Below are 16,177 nucleotides of genomic sequence, written 5' to 3' on the forward strand. Positions count from 1 at the left end.
AATAGTTTTTTCTTGAAAATTACCCCCAAACATTATATACTTTATTTCTAACACCCTAGAGAATAAGATGGCGGACACTGTATTTGTGTATTTGTGCAGCGGTCTTACAAGCCACTTTTTTTGGAAGAAATACACCTTTATTCAAAAAACACCAACACACACACACAAACAGTAAAGTATTGTGAAATATAACATTACGCCAAGTAAATTAATATCCAACATTTCACGCTTCAAAGTTGCGCCGGCTCGTGGAATGGCGACAAGCTTTTACCGTTAAAAATCTCCACATGCGATTTTTTTTATTTTTTTTTAAACAATTCTACAGGTTGCATGTTTTAAGTTACAGAGGAGGTCTTGGGCTAGAATTATTGCTCTCGCTCTACCAATTGTGGGGATGGCTCACGTGTGGTTTAAACACCATTTTTATATGCTGCCGCTACTCGCGTATGTGTTCGCTTCTGCGTGCGAGCTCGGCGGGACGCGTTTAAATTTTTTTTCTTTTAGAAAATTTTTACTTATTTTTACACTTCTTTTAAAAATGAATAAATTGTGTCACTTTTATCCCTTTTACAAGGAATGTTAACTGCCCTTATAATAGAAAAAATAAATAAATAAATAAATAAATGCATGACAGGACCTCTTAACCACTACAATACAGGGCACTTTCGCCCCCTTCCTTCCCAGCCCAATTTTCAGCTTTCATCGCTCTAGCGCTTTCAGTGACAATTGCGTGGTCATGCTACACTGTACCCAAATTAAATTGTTATCATTTTGTTCGCACAAATAGAGCTTTATTTTGGTGGTATTTATTCACGACTCCGTTTTTTATTTTTTGCGATATAAGTGCAAAAAAGCGGAAATTTGGAAAAAAAACAATATTTTCTTTTTTCTATTTTAAAAGAAATCCAATAAAATCAAATTTTGTCATAAATTTAAGCCAAAATGTATTCTGCTACATGTTTTTGGTAAAAAAAATTCCGTTAAGTGTATAATAATTGGTTTGTGTGATCACGGACATATGTACGCAAATGATCATGTACATATGTGTGCAGGTGATCACGTACATATGTGTGCAGATAATCATTGGGACATGTGATTTTAGTGGGACATATGTGGGGGACATGTTTTTATTATTAGGGACATGTGTTTTTATTTTTTGGGGACATGTATGTTTTGGGGACGTGTGTTATGGGGACATATGTGGGGACTGTGTTTACACTGTGTGGTGTGTTGTGTGTTTACACTAGACTGAAGATCAGTGAGTAAAAAGCTGTAAAAAACAGCTCATACTCACTGATCATCAGCCGGCTGCAGCGATCTGCTCTCCTCTCCTCAGCGATGACTTCTGTGTGAGGAGAGAAGGATCCGATTGCCTAGCAACCGGCTGTTTGTTTACATCACATGACGGCCGTGATTGGACACGGCCGTCATGTGATCAGGAGGGCCAATCACAGAGCCCTCCTGCCGATCTGAGATGCGCCGTGTCCCGGTGACACTGGCGCATCGGGGTCGCGCCGCTGCGCGGGCACGCGATCCCGCTCCTCCTGATGGACGTTCCTGAACGTCCTATCAGGAGTAGACGGCTCCCACCCGGCCGTATATGTGCATTGGCCGGGTGGGAAGTGGTTAAATATGAGATCTTGGGTCAAAAAACACCTCAGATCTAATATTTACAAAAAAAAAAAAAAAAAAAAAAAAGTCTCTTTAAGAGCTATGGGCGGAAGTGACATTTTGATGTCACTTTTGCCCTGCAATGGTATGGAACCGGGTGGGGGCCATCTTCCCCTCACTCAGCTCCATACCACAGGGGAGTGGACACGATTGCCTCCGCTGCTGCCAACGGCTCCGGTAAGCGGCGATAAAAGCAATCTTGTGGCAAACCCACCTCAGAGACCACTTTTATCTGAAAGCGGACTGCCCGCCGAAAAAGAGGATACTGGGGTTATGGTAGCTAGCTGCTGCCATAACGATATCCCTCTTCAAACAGCCAACGTATAACGACGGCGGGAGGTCCGCAAGTGGTTAATGGCATCCCAGTCTTAGTCCATAGGGTTCAATATTGAGTTGGCCCACCCTTTCCAACTATAACAGCTTCGACTATTCTGCAAAGGCTGTCCCCACAAGGTTTAGGAGTATGTCTAAGGGAACGTTTGACCATTCTTTCAGAAGTGCATTTGTGAGGACAGGCACTGATGTTGGATGAGAAGGCCTGGCTCACAGTATCACTTCTAATTCATCACAAGAGTGTTCCATTGGGTTGAGGTAAGTCAAGTTCATCCACCCCAAACTCGCTCACCCACGTCATTATGGACCGTACTGGTGTGCAGTCATGTTGCCACCCAAGGGGCCATCCCCAAACTGTTCCCACAAAGTTGGAAGCATGAAATAGTCCAAAATTTCTAGGTATGCTGGACGCCTTAAGAGTTCCCTTCTAGGGGGCCAAACCCAACCCCTGAAAAACAACCCCACACCATAATCCCCCCTCCAAACTTTACACTTGGCACAATGCAGTCAGGCAAGTGCAATTCTCCTGGCAACCGCCAAACACAGACATATCTGTCACTGCAGAGAACATGTCTCCACTGGCGCCGTGCTTTACACCATTGCATCCAATGCTTTGCATTGCACTTGGTGATGTAAAGGCTTGGATGCAGCTGCTCAGCTATGGAAAAACCCATTCCATGAAGCCCTTTATGCACAGTTGTGCTAATCTGAAGTCCACACGTAGTTTGGAGGTCTGTAGCTATCGACTCTGCAGACAGTTGACGGCTTCTGCACACTGTGCGCTTCAGCATGCGCCGATCCCTCTGTCTATTTACATTGTCTGCCACTGTGGCTGAGTTGCTGTTCCTAGTTGCATCCACTTTACTATAATACCACTAACAGTTGACTGTGGAATATTTACTAACAAGGAAATTGTACAGATGGACTTATTGCACAGGTGGCAACCTATCACAGTACCATGCTTGAATTCTCAGAGCTGCTGAGAGCAACCCATCTTTTACAAATGTTTGTAGAAGCAGTTTGCATGCCTAGGTGCACCTGTGGACATGGAGGTGATTGGAACACCAAAAGCCAATGATTTGGAAGGGGTGTCTCAATGCTTTTGGCAATATAGTATATATCATTAAAAAAAATAAGTATTGAACACTTCTCTAGGTAAACCTATTTCTAAAATGGTGCTATTGACATGAAATTTTTACCACATGCCGGTAACAACCCATGCAATCCATACATACACAGAAACCAACATAAATAAAGTTCAGAAATTAAGTCATGTGTAATAAAATGGAATGACACAGGAATAGTATTGAACATGCTAACTGAAATGTATTTAATACTTTGTACAAAATCCTTTGCTGGTTATGACAGATAGATTTGTAGTTTGTGGATGATTTTCTTTTACAATGATAAGTATTTGATCTAGGACATTGTATATAAACTATATAATATGAAGACCAGCGGAGTTCCAGTCTCTTAAGTGAAAATGAATAGTCAGCAGCTACAAAAACTGTAGCTGCTGACTTTTAACAGCCACCTGTCCCATGATCCAGCAGTATGCTCACCCCAGCTGTTTTCTCTATATGTCCTCCCTCGGCAGCGCTAGCACCTTTACTATGGGCACTTGTCTGACAGCTTCCGGCTTCACAGCTGAGTTGAGGAGGACTTAAGAGTGAAACTTCCCCTTTTGAGTGGAGCTCCGCTTTAATGAAAGGTTTGAAACTTTAGGAGAAATTTAATTTCTGCCTCTAGGAGGCACTGCAGGCAAAAGTCTCCAGTTTAGTTTGCTTGTGGGCTCCATCATGTACCTCCTACAGTTGGGCGATTGTTAGGATACAGAAGATTATAGTTTGTCCTCTTAGGCTTTAATTGACAGGTAAGAGGTTACATTTGTCTGACAAACCAGTTTATCTTTTTTAACCACTGGGCACTTTCACCCCATCATGCCCAGACCATTTTACAGCTTTCATCACCTTGAATGACAATTGCGCGATCACTGTACCCAAACAAAATTTTATCATTTTTTTGGGACAGATGGAGCTTTATTTTGGTGGTATATTACCGCTAGGTTAATTTTTTTTTTTGCTAAAGAAAAAAAAAAAAAAAATGGTTCTTAGTTTGTTAGAAAACGTTGCAAATAAGTAATTTATTTCCTTCACTGATGGGCACTGATGAGGAGGCACTAATGGGGCTGCACTGATGATCAGTGCCCTGATTATCAGTGTAGCTGCCCCCGTGTGGATTACCATCTGACAGCGTGTGAGGAGAGGAACACCGATAACCGACAAATCCTGTTTACACTGATGAGCTGTGATTTCTTTATAAGCAAAGTTACTGCCATGACTCCAAAAAGCATGACAGCACACTGTATGTGGGGGAAAGGGGCTCTCAGGAGATTTATTTCTGGAGAAGCACATTTGAAAACATGAACCGAGCACCCAGCATCTGCCCCTGCAAGAATTTTACAAGCTTGGTAAGAATGTCACAGGGGGCAATAAAAGATTTCTTGATATAGGAACATGTATAAAAAATAAAATTTGGGACATGCTCTAGAAGGGATATTAGGGGGTAAAGGTGGGTGATGCCTGGACATACACTTCAAAGAACTACCAAGGAGTATATGAAGATAAACTATCTTTAGCTTACATTCAAATCTTCACGGATTTCCAAAGGCTTCTTTTTTCTACTATCACACAGAAGATCTGTGACCGTTTCATTATAGATTTCCATATATGACACGCGTAGTAAGAATTCCCTGCTCGGTATCTAAAAAAAGGTAGATGCAAACAAACCATCACATACTGCGCAAAGTTTTTCCCTCAGAGGGTGTTCATATTACCAACATTTGCATACATTATAAATGAATGACATTCTTTAAATCTGTAACACCAGATTAGGTTAGCAGGAATATTACCATTATTACAGTATATTAGTCTAAAGGCCATGTTCTTGGGAAAGGGGGGACGGACTGGGCAGACCTCCCAATACCATGACCATCGCGATCCGCTGTCACAGTGGTCACATGATCAGGAGCTTGTCCCACTTTCTCCTGCTCATAACTAGAGGCTAAGGTAGGCCGTTCACAGTGCAAATTTCTTTCCTGCAACAGACCGTGTTGACAGATGACGACCATTGCTGATTCCCCTGGAGGGGGTTTTGCTGGGAGAAGACAGTGATCATCGCTAGCAGCTATAGTTCTTTTCTGCTGCACATATGCTTTACAGCGGGTAAAATAAGTATTGAACAGGTCACCATTTTTCTAGGTAAATAGATTTCTAAAGGTGATATTGACATGAAATTTTCATCATATGTTGGCAACAACTCATGCGATGTATAAAAAAAAAAAAAAAAAAAAAAAAAAAAAAAGGATACCAAAACAAATAAGTTCAGAAATTAAGTTGTGTGTAATAAAATGGAATGACACAGGAAAAAAAGTATTGAACTTGCTAACTTATTTCCATAGATTTTCTATTGGATTCAAGTCAGGTCATTGGTTGGGCCATTCTAGCAACTTTATTTTCCTTTCTTTGAAACCAATTGAGAGTTTCCATAGGTTTGTGTTTGAGATCATTGACTTGCTGAAATGTCCACCCTCATTTCATCTTAAAGAGGAAGTAAACCCTAATGGGTTTACTTCCTCTTTCATTCCCTGCAAAGGCAAAGCATAATGGACTACTATGCATCGCATAGTAGCCCATTATGTGTCACTTACCTGACACAGGAGCCAGCGAAGTTGCCGCTGTCCCCTGTAGTCCGCCGCATCCATCTTGCTGGTGGCGTCTCGCAACTCCGCCGCTGTCATTCGGCGAAGCCACGATGACGTCGCACATGCGCACGGGAGTCGACACGCGCGGCAGCTCCATTCTTGGAAATGCCGCGCTCAGTGCGCCGCTGTCTACGGCGCTTGCGCCGTAGACAGCGGTGCCCGTTTTCGGGCAAATATCTCCTAAACCATATAGGTTTAGGAGATATTGCTTGGACCTACAGGTAAGCCTTAATCTAGGCTTACCTGTAGGTCAAAGTGGTTTGTAAGGGTTTACAACCACTTTAATCATCCTGATAGATGTCAGATCCCCCCCCCCCCCCGCCCATCAAGTAGCTCTTGGTACATTTTTCCATTCCAATGGTATGAGGTTTGCCAGCACCGTATGCTGAAAAACAGTCGCACACCATGATGTTCCCACCTCCAAACTTCACTGTTGGTATGGTATTTTTTAGGGTGATGTGCAGTGCCATTCGACCTCCAAACATGGTGTGTATTATGGCACCCAAAGAGTGTTAAATTTTGGTCTCATCTGACCAGACTATGCTCCTAGTATTTCACAGGCTTGTCTAAATGTTGTGCAGCAAACTTTAAACGACCTTCAACATGCTTTTTCCTGAGCAATGGAGTCTTAAACGGTGAGATTACATACAGGCCATGGCAGTTGAGTACATTACCTATTGTTTTCCTTAAAAAAAATTGTACCTGCTAATTCAAGGTCTTTCTGAAGCTCTCCACAAGTGGCCCTTGGCTAACTGATATTTTCACTTTTGTCAGAAATCTTGCAAAGAGCACCTGGTCATGGCATGTTTATAGTGAAATCATGTTCTTTCCATTTCCAGATTATGGCCCCAACAGTGCTCACTGGAACATTCAGAAGTTTAGAAATCCTTCTGTAATCAATTCTGTCAGTAGGTTTTGCAACAATAAGGTTGCGAAGGTCTTGAGGGAGCTTTAGGCTTTTACCCATCATGAGACGTTTCTTGTGTGACACCTTGGTAATGAGACACCTTTTGATAGGTCATCAGTTGAGATTGAACCAGCTGATATTAATTTACACTGACAAGGGGCTGAATTGCTTTCCAATAACTGATAGATTTCAGCTGGTGTCTTAGCTTTCCATGCCTTTTTGCACCTCCCTTATTTCATCCGTTTAATGCTTTTTCACTGGGTCATTCCATTTTATTACACAGAACTTAAATTTCTGAATGTATTTGTTTTGGTTTCTTTGTATGTATGGATTGCATGGGTTGTTGCCAATATTTAAAGTCAATAGTACATTTAAAAATCTATTTACCTAGAAAAATGGTGATGTGTTCAATACTTATTTTATCTGCTGTATGTGCTCAGCAGGTGGTTAAAATATTAACAAAGGACAATAAAAGATATATTATAATAGTACTAATACCTCATTATGCTCGAAAGAGTATTGGGGTTAGAAATAAATTGTATGCATTCCAGCATTTTGTCTAAACATCTCAAATTTTTCTAACTTTTATGACGTAATTGGTAAGAGTGTGAGAAATGGGGATGGCTAGGCAAAGGGTTCATAACAAGTTTGTTTGAAGAGCTGGCTGATGCAAGCACGCTGTGAACCGCGGATTTTTTATACGTCTTGATGTCGCTTCTGTCCTGTAAGTAGACTACAATGAATTATTGTGTGTTTTATCCTTACGGGCTTCACTATTGCTGCTTCTTCTCTTCATTGGGGTTTCAATTTTAGTGATGTTTGCCTAATCCATTTTAGTCCTGATGCTCCATCTGGTATTGATGAACCTGGTTACCTTTATGATTCATCTATCAAGTTTGGAGGGTGCCATCCAAGTTCACCATTCACATCCAATGATTACCTGCCTGTTTTCATATTATTCTGGTAAGCAGATTGAGAGCACATGGGTGTGGTGTGCTTTTCATAAGCACATTGAAGCATGGTGGAGGATCTACGTCATCTTTATTTTTATATGGACAATCACGTTTAATATTTAATTGATTTTTTGACAATCACATTTAATTTTTGATTTATTCCAGTGCTGCACTTTGAACTTTTTATTATTTGAAGATAAAATTACATTTACAAGTCTTTTGCCACATACATACATACCTCCTTAATGATTCTAAAGATCTCCTTAACAGCTTGAGGTATAATTCCCAGACAATCAGGGGACCCCATCATTGTGTATGTTTTGCCTGAAGAGGTCTGCCCATAAGCAAATATTGTGCCTGAGATAGAATAAACATAGGTATTCAGGACTTGAAGATTCACAAAATCAATGTAAAATGTGGGCTTTTACGTATTTCATGGGGGGGCACACAAAAGAATTACCATTGTAGCCATGTAGAGCTGAGCGAATAATTGGAATTGCTACTTCTTGATAAACTTGAGATGTTGTTTCATATAAATTAAAGACACGATCTAAAAACAAAACAAAAAAACAGAATACTCACTGCAAGTTAGTATATTTCCATTAAGGTCAGCTATACTGCTTAGACCAGTTATAATCTATACACCCTTAACTACTTGTGCCCACCATTTTAAGGGGAGGGGAGAGAGGGGGAGGGAAAGGGAGAGATTTTTCTTCGGCCACATGTGTTCACCAAGTGTAAACACATTTTTACCAAAAGCGACAATTTTTTTTTATTTTATTTTTTTTTAGCTGTCATGAGCCACAGGTTAGACACCCCTGGTATAAAAAGTAAACATAAATGCATATTCAGTCAACCTGATCACCTGACACCCAAGCAACATCCAGTAGGTTAAGAAAAACATTTGATACGAACATTTGAAAAAAACATTACCAAAACTTACCAAAATGAAAAGATCTTGTTCCATCAATCTGCGATACAGTAGAGTTTTCAGCTTTCCAAAACAAGTTGACTTGATCCCCCTGTTCTCTAGAATTTAGAAAGAAATAGTATTTTTACAATGTCTGAAGGACACTGTCCATATCAAGTTCCTCATTAGGCTAATTTTATGCATGCCTTTGTTTCTACAAAGTTTCTTTTAGACTACACCAAAGGGATTGGTCCTATACCATAAGCAATGCAAAGAACGCATTGTTAGGCCCCATTCACACCTGAGCATAGCGTTTTCAGGCAGAAAATCGTGTGATTTTGCAGCGTTTACCGCGTTTTGCTGTGATTTTGTGCAGGGCAAAAGGTCACCAATGTAAAAAAACACGACCAAATCTGCCCGATTCGAGTGACAACAAAAAGGGTCCAGAGCTTCAGGCGACTTGGAGTGGAGATGTGAACCATCTCCATTGAGAATAGACTTTTTCCCTCCAGCATTTTGTAGCTTCAGGCTTCAAGCTACAAAACGCTCAGGTGTCATTTTCATTTTTTTTTTCTAGTGGCCCAAGAGTCTCAGAACCACAAATGTGGTCAAAGCTGCTTCTAACTCCCATCAGAACTATGTAATTTACCGACAGAGGCTTGTACTGCAAGACTGGTGGCTGGCCAAAGTGCCAACCTGCACAGTATTTAAAGCAGAACTTTATCCATAACAACTTAATAAAAAATAATGTTCTTTAGCACAGAACACACATTCCACATTAAGAATTATGCTACCAAAATTAGTGCGTGCTGCAAGTTACTTTCAGCATTGCTCCGGTTTCTTACTGCTGGAGGTTGCCATTTTGATGAAGCCCAGAGCCCCCTGAACAGCAGTAAATCAGTAAAGTGGAACTAAACCCAATGGATTTAACAGTTTAAAAAAAAAAAAAATAATAAAAAAAAAAAAAAAAAAAAAATTTACATTCCTGGAATGCCAGAATTGGCAACTGTGACATTTGCTTTTGTGTCCTCAACCAAACTGTCAAATCATCAAATGGTTGTGGTCATAACTAATCACATGTGCAGCACCATGACAGTTGCAGATCAAACAGAAGCAGGTGTAAAGGATAGGAGGGTTTAATTTCTCTTTAAGACTGTCAGCAGATCGGCCTCTACAAATTCAGCAGTGCCTACAAATGGAGAGAAAAACTGAGCATAGGCAGAGCGAGGTGAAACAGTGTAAGTAGATTTTAAACACTTTCAGACCGGACCATTTTGCTGGTTTAAGAACAGACCACTTTATTGCTTTAACTGACAATTGCGCGGTCATGCGACGTGGCTCCCAAACAAAAAATTTTTTCCCCCAGAAATAGAGCTCTCTTTTGGTGACATTTGATCACCCTTTTTTTTTTATTTTTTATTTTTTTTGAATATAAATCGCAAAAAAAAAAAAAAAAAAAAAAAAAAAAAAAAAAAAAAAAGCAAGGCAAGGAGCTACAATTTAGAAAAAAATAAAAAATGCATTATTTTTTACTACCAGATTGGACGGGTGATCTGTCTATCAAAGTGCCTGGACAAGGGGGAGGGGCTGTGTGTGACGGCGCGCGACGGGGAACACACAGCTATTGAAATGAAAGCTGCGATGTTCCCGGCGCTCTATTCAACCAGACGGCTCTCTTCACTGCAGAGGGGCATAGCTGGCTGCCTCACAGGGGGCAACACTGGCTGCCTCACAGGGGGCAACACTGGCTGCCTCACAGGGGGCAACACTGGCTGCACTTATCTCTTTTATCAGGTCCCCAGCCTCTGACCACCTCCTGTACCATGTCCCCAGCCTCTGACCACCTCCTGTACCGTGTCCCCAGCCTCTGACCACCTCCTGTACCGTGTCCCCAGCCTCTGACCACCTCCTGTACCATGTCCCCAGCCTCTGACCACCTCCTGTACCGTGTCCCCAGCCTCTGACCACCTCCTGTACCGTGTCCCCAGCCTCTGACCACCTCCTGTACCGTGTCCCCAGCCTCTGACCACCTCCTGTACCGTGTCCCCAGCCTCTGACCACCTCCTGTACCATGTCCCCAGCCTCTGACCACCTCCTGTACCGTGTCCCCAGCCTCTGACCACCTCCTGTACCGTGTCCCCAGCCTCTGACCACCTCCTGTACCGTGTCCCCAGCCTCTGACCACCTCCTGTACCGTGTCCCCAGCCTCTGACCACCTCCTGTACCGTGTCCCCAGTCTCTGACCACCTCCTGTACCGTGTCCCCAGCCTCTGACCACCTCCTGTACCGTGTCCCCAGCCTCTGACCACCTCCTGTACCGTGTCCCCAGCCTCTGACCACCTCCTGTACCGTGTCCCCAGCCTCTGACCACCTCCTGTACCGTGTCCCCAGCCTCTGACCACCTCCTGTACCGTGTCCCCAGCCTCTGACCACCTCCTGTACCGTGTCCCCAGCCTCTGACCACCTCCTGTACCGTGTCCCCAGCCTCTGACCACCTCCTGTACCGTGTCCCCAGCCTCTGACCACCTCCTGTACCGTGTCCCCAGCCTCTGACCACCTCCTGTACCGTGTCCCCAGCCTCTGACCACCTCCTGTACCGTGTCCCCAGCCTCTGACCACCTCCTGTACCGTGTCCCCAGCCTCTGACCACCTCCTGTACCGTGTCCCCAGCCTCTGACCACCTCCTGTACCGTGTCCCCAGCCTCTGACCACCTCCTGTACCGTGTCCCCAGCCTCTGACCACCTCCTGTACCGTGTCCCCAGCCTCTGACCACCTCCTGTACCGTGTCCCCAGCCTCTGACCACCTCCTGTACCATGTCCCCAGCCTCTGACCACCTCCTGTACTATGTCAGCAGCCTCTGACCACCTCCTGTACCATGTCCCCAGCCTCTGACCACCTCCTGTACCATGTCCCCAGCCTCTGACCACCTCCTGTACCATGTCCCCAGCCTCTGACCACCTCCTGTACCATGTCCCCAGCCTCTGACCACCTCCTGTACCATGTCCCCAGCCTCTGACCACCTCCTGTACCATGTCCCCAGCCTCTGACCACCTCCTGTATAAAAATATTTTTTGAAAACAGTCATTTTCGGTATCGGTGCCGTTTCGGTATCGGTTTTCGGCCTAGTGTATTTTTCATTTTCGGTATCGGTTTCGGCACCAAAAAACCCATTCGGTGCATCCCTAAATTTTTTTTTTTTTTTTTTACTAGTAATGGCTGTGATCAGCGATTTTTATTGTGACTGCGACATTATTATTACGGACACATCGGACATTTTTGGGACCATTGTCATTTATACAGCAATCAGTGCTATACAAATGCACTGATTCCTGTGCAAATGACACTGGCAGTGAAGGGGTTAACTAGGGGCGTCAGTGTAGGGGTTAAGTGTGTCCTAGGGACGTGTTACTAACTGTGGGGGGCGTGGCTGTTAGTGAACACTGATCTCTGCTCCAATCAGAGGGAAAAGAGATCAGTGTCACTTGTTGCTAGGCAGAACGGGGAGATGCTCTTTACTTCCGCATCTCCCCGTTCAGCCTCCCCGTGAGACGATTGCGGGTATTCCCGCAGCGATCGAGTCCGTGGGACCCACGACCGGACTCACGTGGGTCCCGACCGACACGGTCCGCCGGTGGCACGCACGCAAATGGCAGGGCGGCAATTTCAAATGGACATACCTGTACACCAATTTGCCTACCCATACCATTCTGCCAACATACATCGTCGTGCGCCAGTTGGGAAGTAGTTAAACAGTATAGGCAGTTATTTTTACATACAGGGACTTGACAAAATGTTTTTTATTTTTTTTTATGTTACAACCAAAAACGTAAAACGTATTTTATTGGGATTTTATGTGATAGACCAACAAAGTGGCACGATTGCGAAGTGGAAGGAAAATTATAAATGGCTTTCATATAAATATCTGAAAGGTATGGCGTGCATTTGTATACAGCCCTCCTGAGTAAATACTTTGTAGGACCACCTTTCGCTGCAAGTACAGCGGTCAGTCTTTTTGGGTATGTCTATCAGCTTTGCACATCTTGAGAGTGACATTTTTTCCCATTCTTCTTTTCAAAATAGCTCAAGCTCTGTCAGATTGGATGGAAAGTTTCTGAACAGCACATTAGGTCTTGCTACAGATTCTCAATTGGATTTAGGTCTGGACCATTCTAACGCATGAATATGTTTTGATCTAAACCATTCCACTGTAGCGCTGGCTGTATGTTTAGGGTCTTTGTCCTGCTATAAGGTGAACCTTCACCCTAGTCTCAAGTCTTTTGCAGACTCCAACGGATTTTCTTCTAAAGGTTGCCCTGTATTTGGCTCCATCCATCTTCTCATTAACAGACCAGCTTCCCTGTCCCTGCTGAAGAAAAGCATCCCCACAACATGATGCTGCCACCACAAGGTTTCACAGTGGGGATGGTGTGTTTAGGGCGATTTGCAGTGTTAGTTCTGCCACACGTAGTGTGTTTTTAAGCCAAAAAGTTAAATTTTGGTCTCATCTGACCAGAGCTCCTTCTTCCACACATTTGTCCCCCACATACAGTAGCTTCTCACAAACAGGACTTCTTATGGCTTTCTTTCAACAATGGCTTTCTTTTTGCCACTCTTCCATAAAGACCAGATTTGTGGAGTGCACGACTAATAGTTGTCCTGTGGACAGATTCTCCCACCTGAGCTGTGGATCACTGCAGCTCCGCCAGAGTTACCATGGGCCTCTTTGGCCTCAGTGTGACATCTTCGTTACTGCGGCCGCCTGGCACGTGCAATTCAAATCCAGCTCCGCTACACAGTGGGAGATCGCCGCTCTCTGTGATCCGGGCACTGGCAAGGCTGCATTGATCTATCGTACTATGTCATTTTCCTCCCACTAATATCAACGATGGGGCAATGTTTACCCACATTGACGCCGAGGCATTTTTTACTTGTACGGCCCACAGTCTGGCCATCTCAAAGTATGAAGGAAAGGAAACTGGCCTTTTGTTCAAAAAGTTTGGAGACCCCTGCTCTAGAGGAACATGCAGACATGAAAAAAATATAGGAAATAAAAATGGGACGTCATTGTGACATGAAACATGTCATTGCGGGCAGTAGTAATATGTATAAATGAATACATTTGAATTGGATTTGATGTCATTAACCACTGAGGGTAGTCCATGATTTTTAGAGCATATAAAATATAATACAGATATAATCATAAAAAGATGAATATATAAAAATTTGTAATAATAATGAATTTAATACAAAAAAAAATATCAATGGACATAATGTAATTCTTACAAAAAAAAAAAAAAAATCAATAAATTTACAAATCAATATACATAACATGATACAGATGTAGGAAAAAAAAATAAAATAAATAAATGTAATATTGATGGAATTCATAATTAAAACAAGCTTTAGCTTAAAGAGCTGACGCATTTCTTGGCTTCCTGAAAATCAGGGGATAAGATGCACACGTTTACTAGAAAATAATAAGGTAACTATTAATAATCAGAACCTTCTAATGAAAGGAACTAATCAAAGACAGCCAAAAAAAAAAAAACTTAGAGTGAAACCCGCATGTTATGCTCAATTCCAGTAATGGGATTAAAGGTCTGGAATAAACTGTCTCACCCGGGGTTGAGGCAGGGTAATACCCAACCCCCCAAAAAGTCAGAGAAAGGGGCAGGGGAGACGATAGCCATGGACCAACCCAGATGCTCACACCCCCTAACCAATAAGTGTTGTGTGTGCACATTTAGACCAAAATCTGTGGAAAAAAAAAAAAAAAAGTAATGACTTACTGTAAACAAGTACAAATGAGACTAAAAGGTCAAAAAGTGTGTGCGCTTAACAGATGAAGATTGTGTGTGGTATTTGATCACCTCTGCGGTTTTGCTTTTTTACGCTATAAAAAAATAAAATAAAAAGTAAAAAAGTATATATTACACACACACTTTGAAAAAAAAAAAAATTATTTATTTATATATATATATATATATATATATATATATATATATATATATATATATATATATATATATATATATATATATATATATATATATATATATAATGTCTTCATCAATTTAGGCCAATATGTCTTCTGCTACATATTTTTGGTTAAAAAAAAGCGTATATTATTGATTGGTTTGCGCAAAAGTCCAACTGCATGGACACTCTGATCAGTGTCCATGCTGGAAAGCACAGCGATCTGCTTGTTTACATTGCCAGACTGCCATTCTGTCTCTTCTGCGGGGAGCGTTTGCGGGTGGCCATCGCGTCCGCCAGGCCTGTTGATTGGCTCCCCCTGTGGCAAATCAGCATGCAATCGCAGTTCCGGCAACACGCGTGCCCACCCCCCCCAAGTGGTTATTGACAAAATCACGTACGAAATTTTGTCCAAAGGCCACCTTGCGGCAGTATATGCACGGTAAGTGGTTAATCTAACAGTAACACCCGCAGCAGATCGCATGGATGCCATGCATGGAAACAGCAAAATCTTGTGGGTTTCCTGCATCGCATCAGTGTGAACCAGGGCTTAATGTCACTTAGAAACTTTCATTTGATATTTTGCTACGTTCCCACTACACTCCCTTGCACCTATATAAAAATGGGACATATCACAGACCCCTTTTCCTACAGACGTGCTAGAGATCGTGAAGACTTGATCCACCTAATTTGACGTTGTCCTAAACGACACCACCTTCTGGTTCGAGTGTAAGATACTGCGAATACAGTATTTCAAGTCACTATTTTGTGGAACCTAAATATTGCTTTTTGAGAGAGGTAGTGCAGGAGTTCACTAGTTCAGCAGTGGGTCGTGCCCTTTTCCATGCCTGTAAACTGATCCTACAACTAAAGAAATCTCCTGACCCTCCCACACACACTCATGGGTTAAAAAAAAAATATATATATTATATATGATACATGTCTATACTGGAATATTAATATAATAGAATTGCATGGAGGCAAACACTTCCTATTCTGGGGTCCCCCACCAGCGCGCCTGGCCCCTTCTGTCTGGTGCCCCCATGGGGGCAGTGGTGCATGCTTCTCCTCCTGCTGAGTCCCATCACACAGTGGGACCCAGCCCCACCCCCCCTCTCAATAACTACTGGCTTTGACAGCACTGGGAGTCAATGGCTCCTGTGCCCCAGCAAAGCCAGCGAGATCCGGAAGTGAAGGGAGAGATTTGATGCAGACATGCACAGCACAGGATCCAAATTGGGGCTCAAGTAAATAAAAGGGGTTGGGAAGGGAACACTGATGCATAAACATTTTTTAACCCCTGTGGCAGTATGACGTCAGATCTTTGAGTCTCAAAGTGGTACATTGTTTTGCATAGAAATTTGGCGTTTTATATTGTAAGCCTGTAATTCTTGGGCATAACTCAATTAAGTCTGCCCAAGCAAGAGTCTAGTAGACATCCCAGGTACGATTTTCTTGAGTTTTAGTGCAGAATCAGTAGTTTCATCAAATTCTTTGTTGTTTTTGAAGTGTGAGTACTTAATGATCAGGGAAAATCTGTACTTAACAATGCCAAAGAATGGAGTGGCAAGTAATTTGTTAGTTGTCTAGTACCACTTCTGCAGGGGTTTCCTCACCACTCCCTGAAGTATTAGGTCCATAAATTTCCAAATGTCATTTTTG

General features: G+C 42.7%; 1 protein-coding gene across 5 annotated transcripts in view; it reads right to left on the reverse strand.

The window, feature by feature from the left end:
• Positions 1-16,177, reverse strand: part of CENPE (centromere protein E) — a 151,581-nt gene that overhangs the window by 122,768 nt on the left and 12,636 nt on the right. For all 5 annotated transcript variants that reach the window (XM_077476655.1, XM_077476653.1, XM_077476656.1 and 2 more), the window contains exons 2-5: positions 8,571-8,656; positions 8,088-8,177; positions 7,866-7,984; positions 4,648-4,767 (exon numbers count right to left, since the gene is read on the reverse strand). In XM_077476655.1, the coding sequence (XP_077332781.1) occupies positions 4,648-4,767; positions 7,866-7,984; positions 8,088-8,177; positions 8,571-8,656 (415 nt within the window). The remainder of the gene's footprint in view (positions 1-4,647; positions 4,768-7,865; positions 7,985-8,087; positions 8,178-8,570; positions 8,657-16,177) is intronic.

This window comes from Lithobates pipiens, unplaced genomic scaffold, assembly GCF_037356315.1.
Source record: "Lithobates pipiens isolate NorthernLeopardFrog02 unplaced genomic scaffold, aLitPip1_a1.2 Scaffold_13, whole genome shotgun sequence".
Taxonomy (NCBI): domain Eukaryota; kingdom Metazoa; phylum Chordata; class Amphibia; order Anura; family Ranidae; genus Lithobates; species Lithobates pipiens.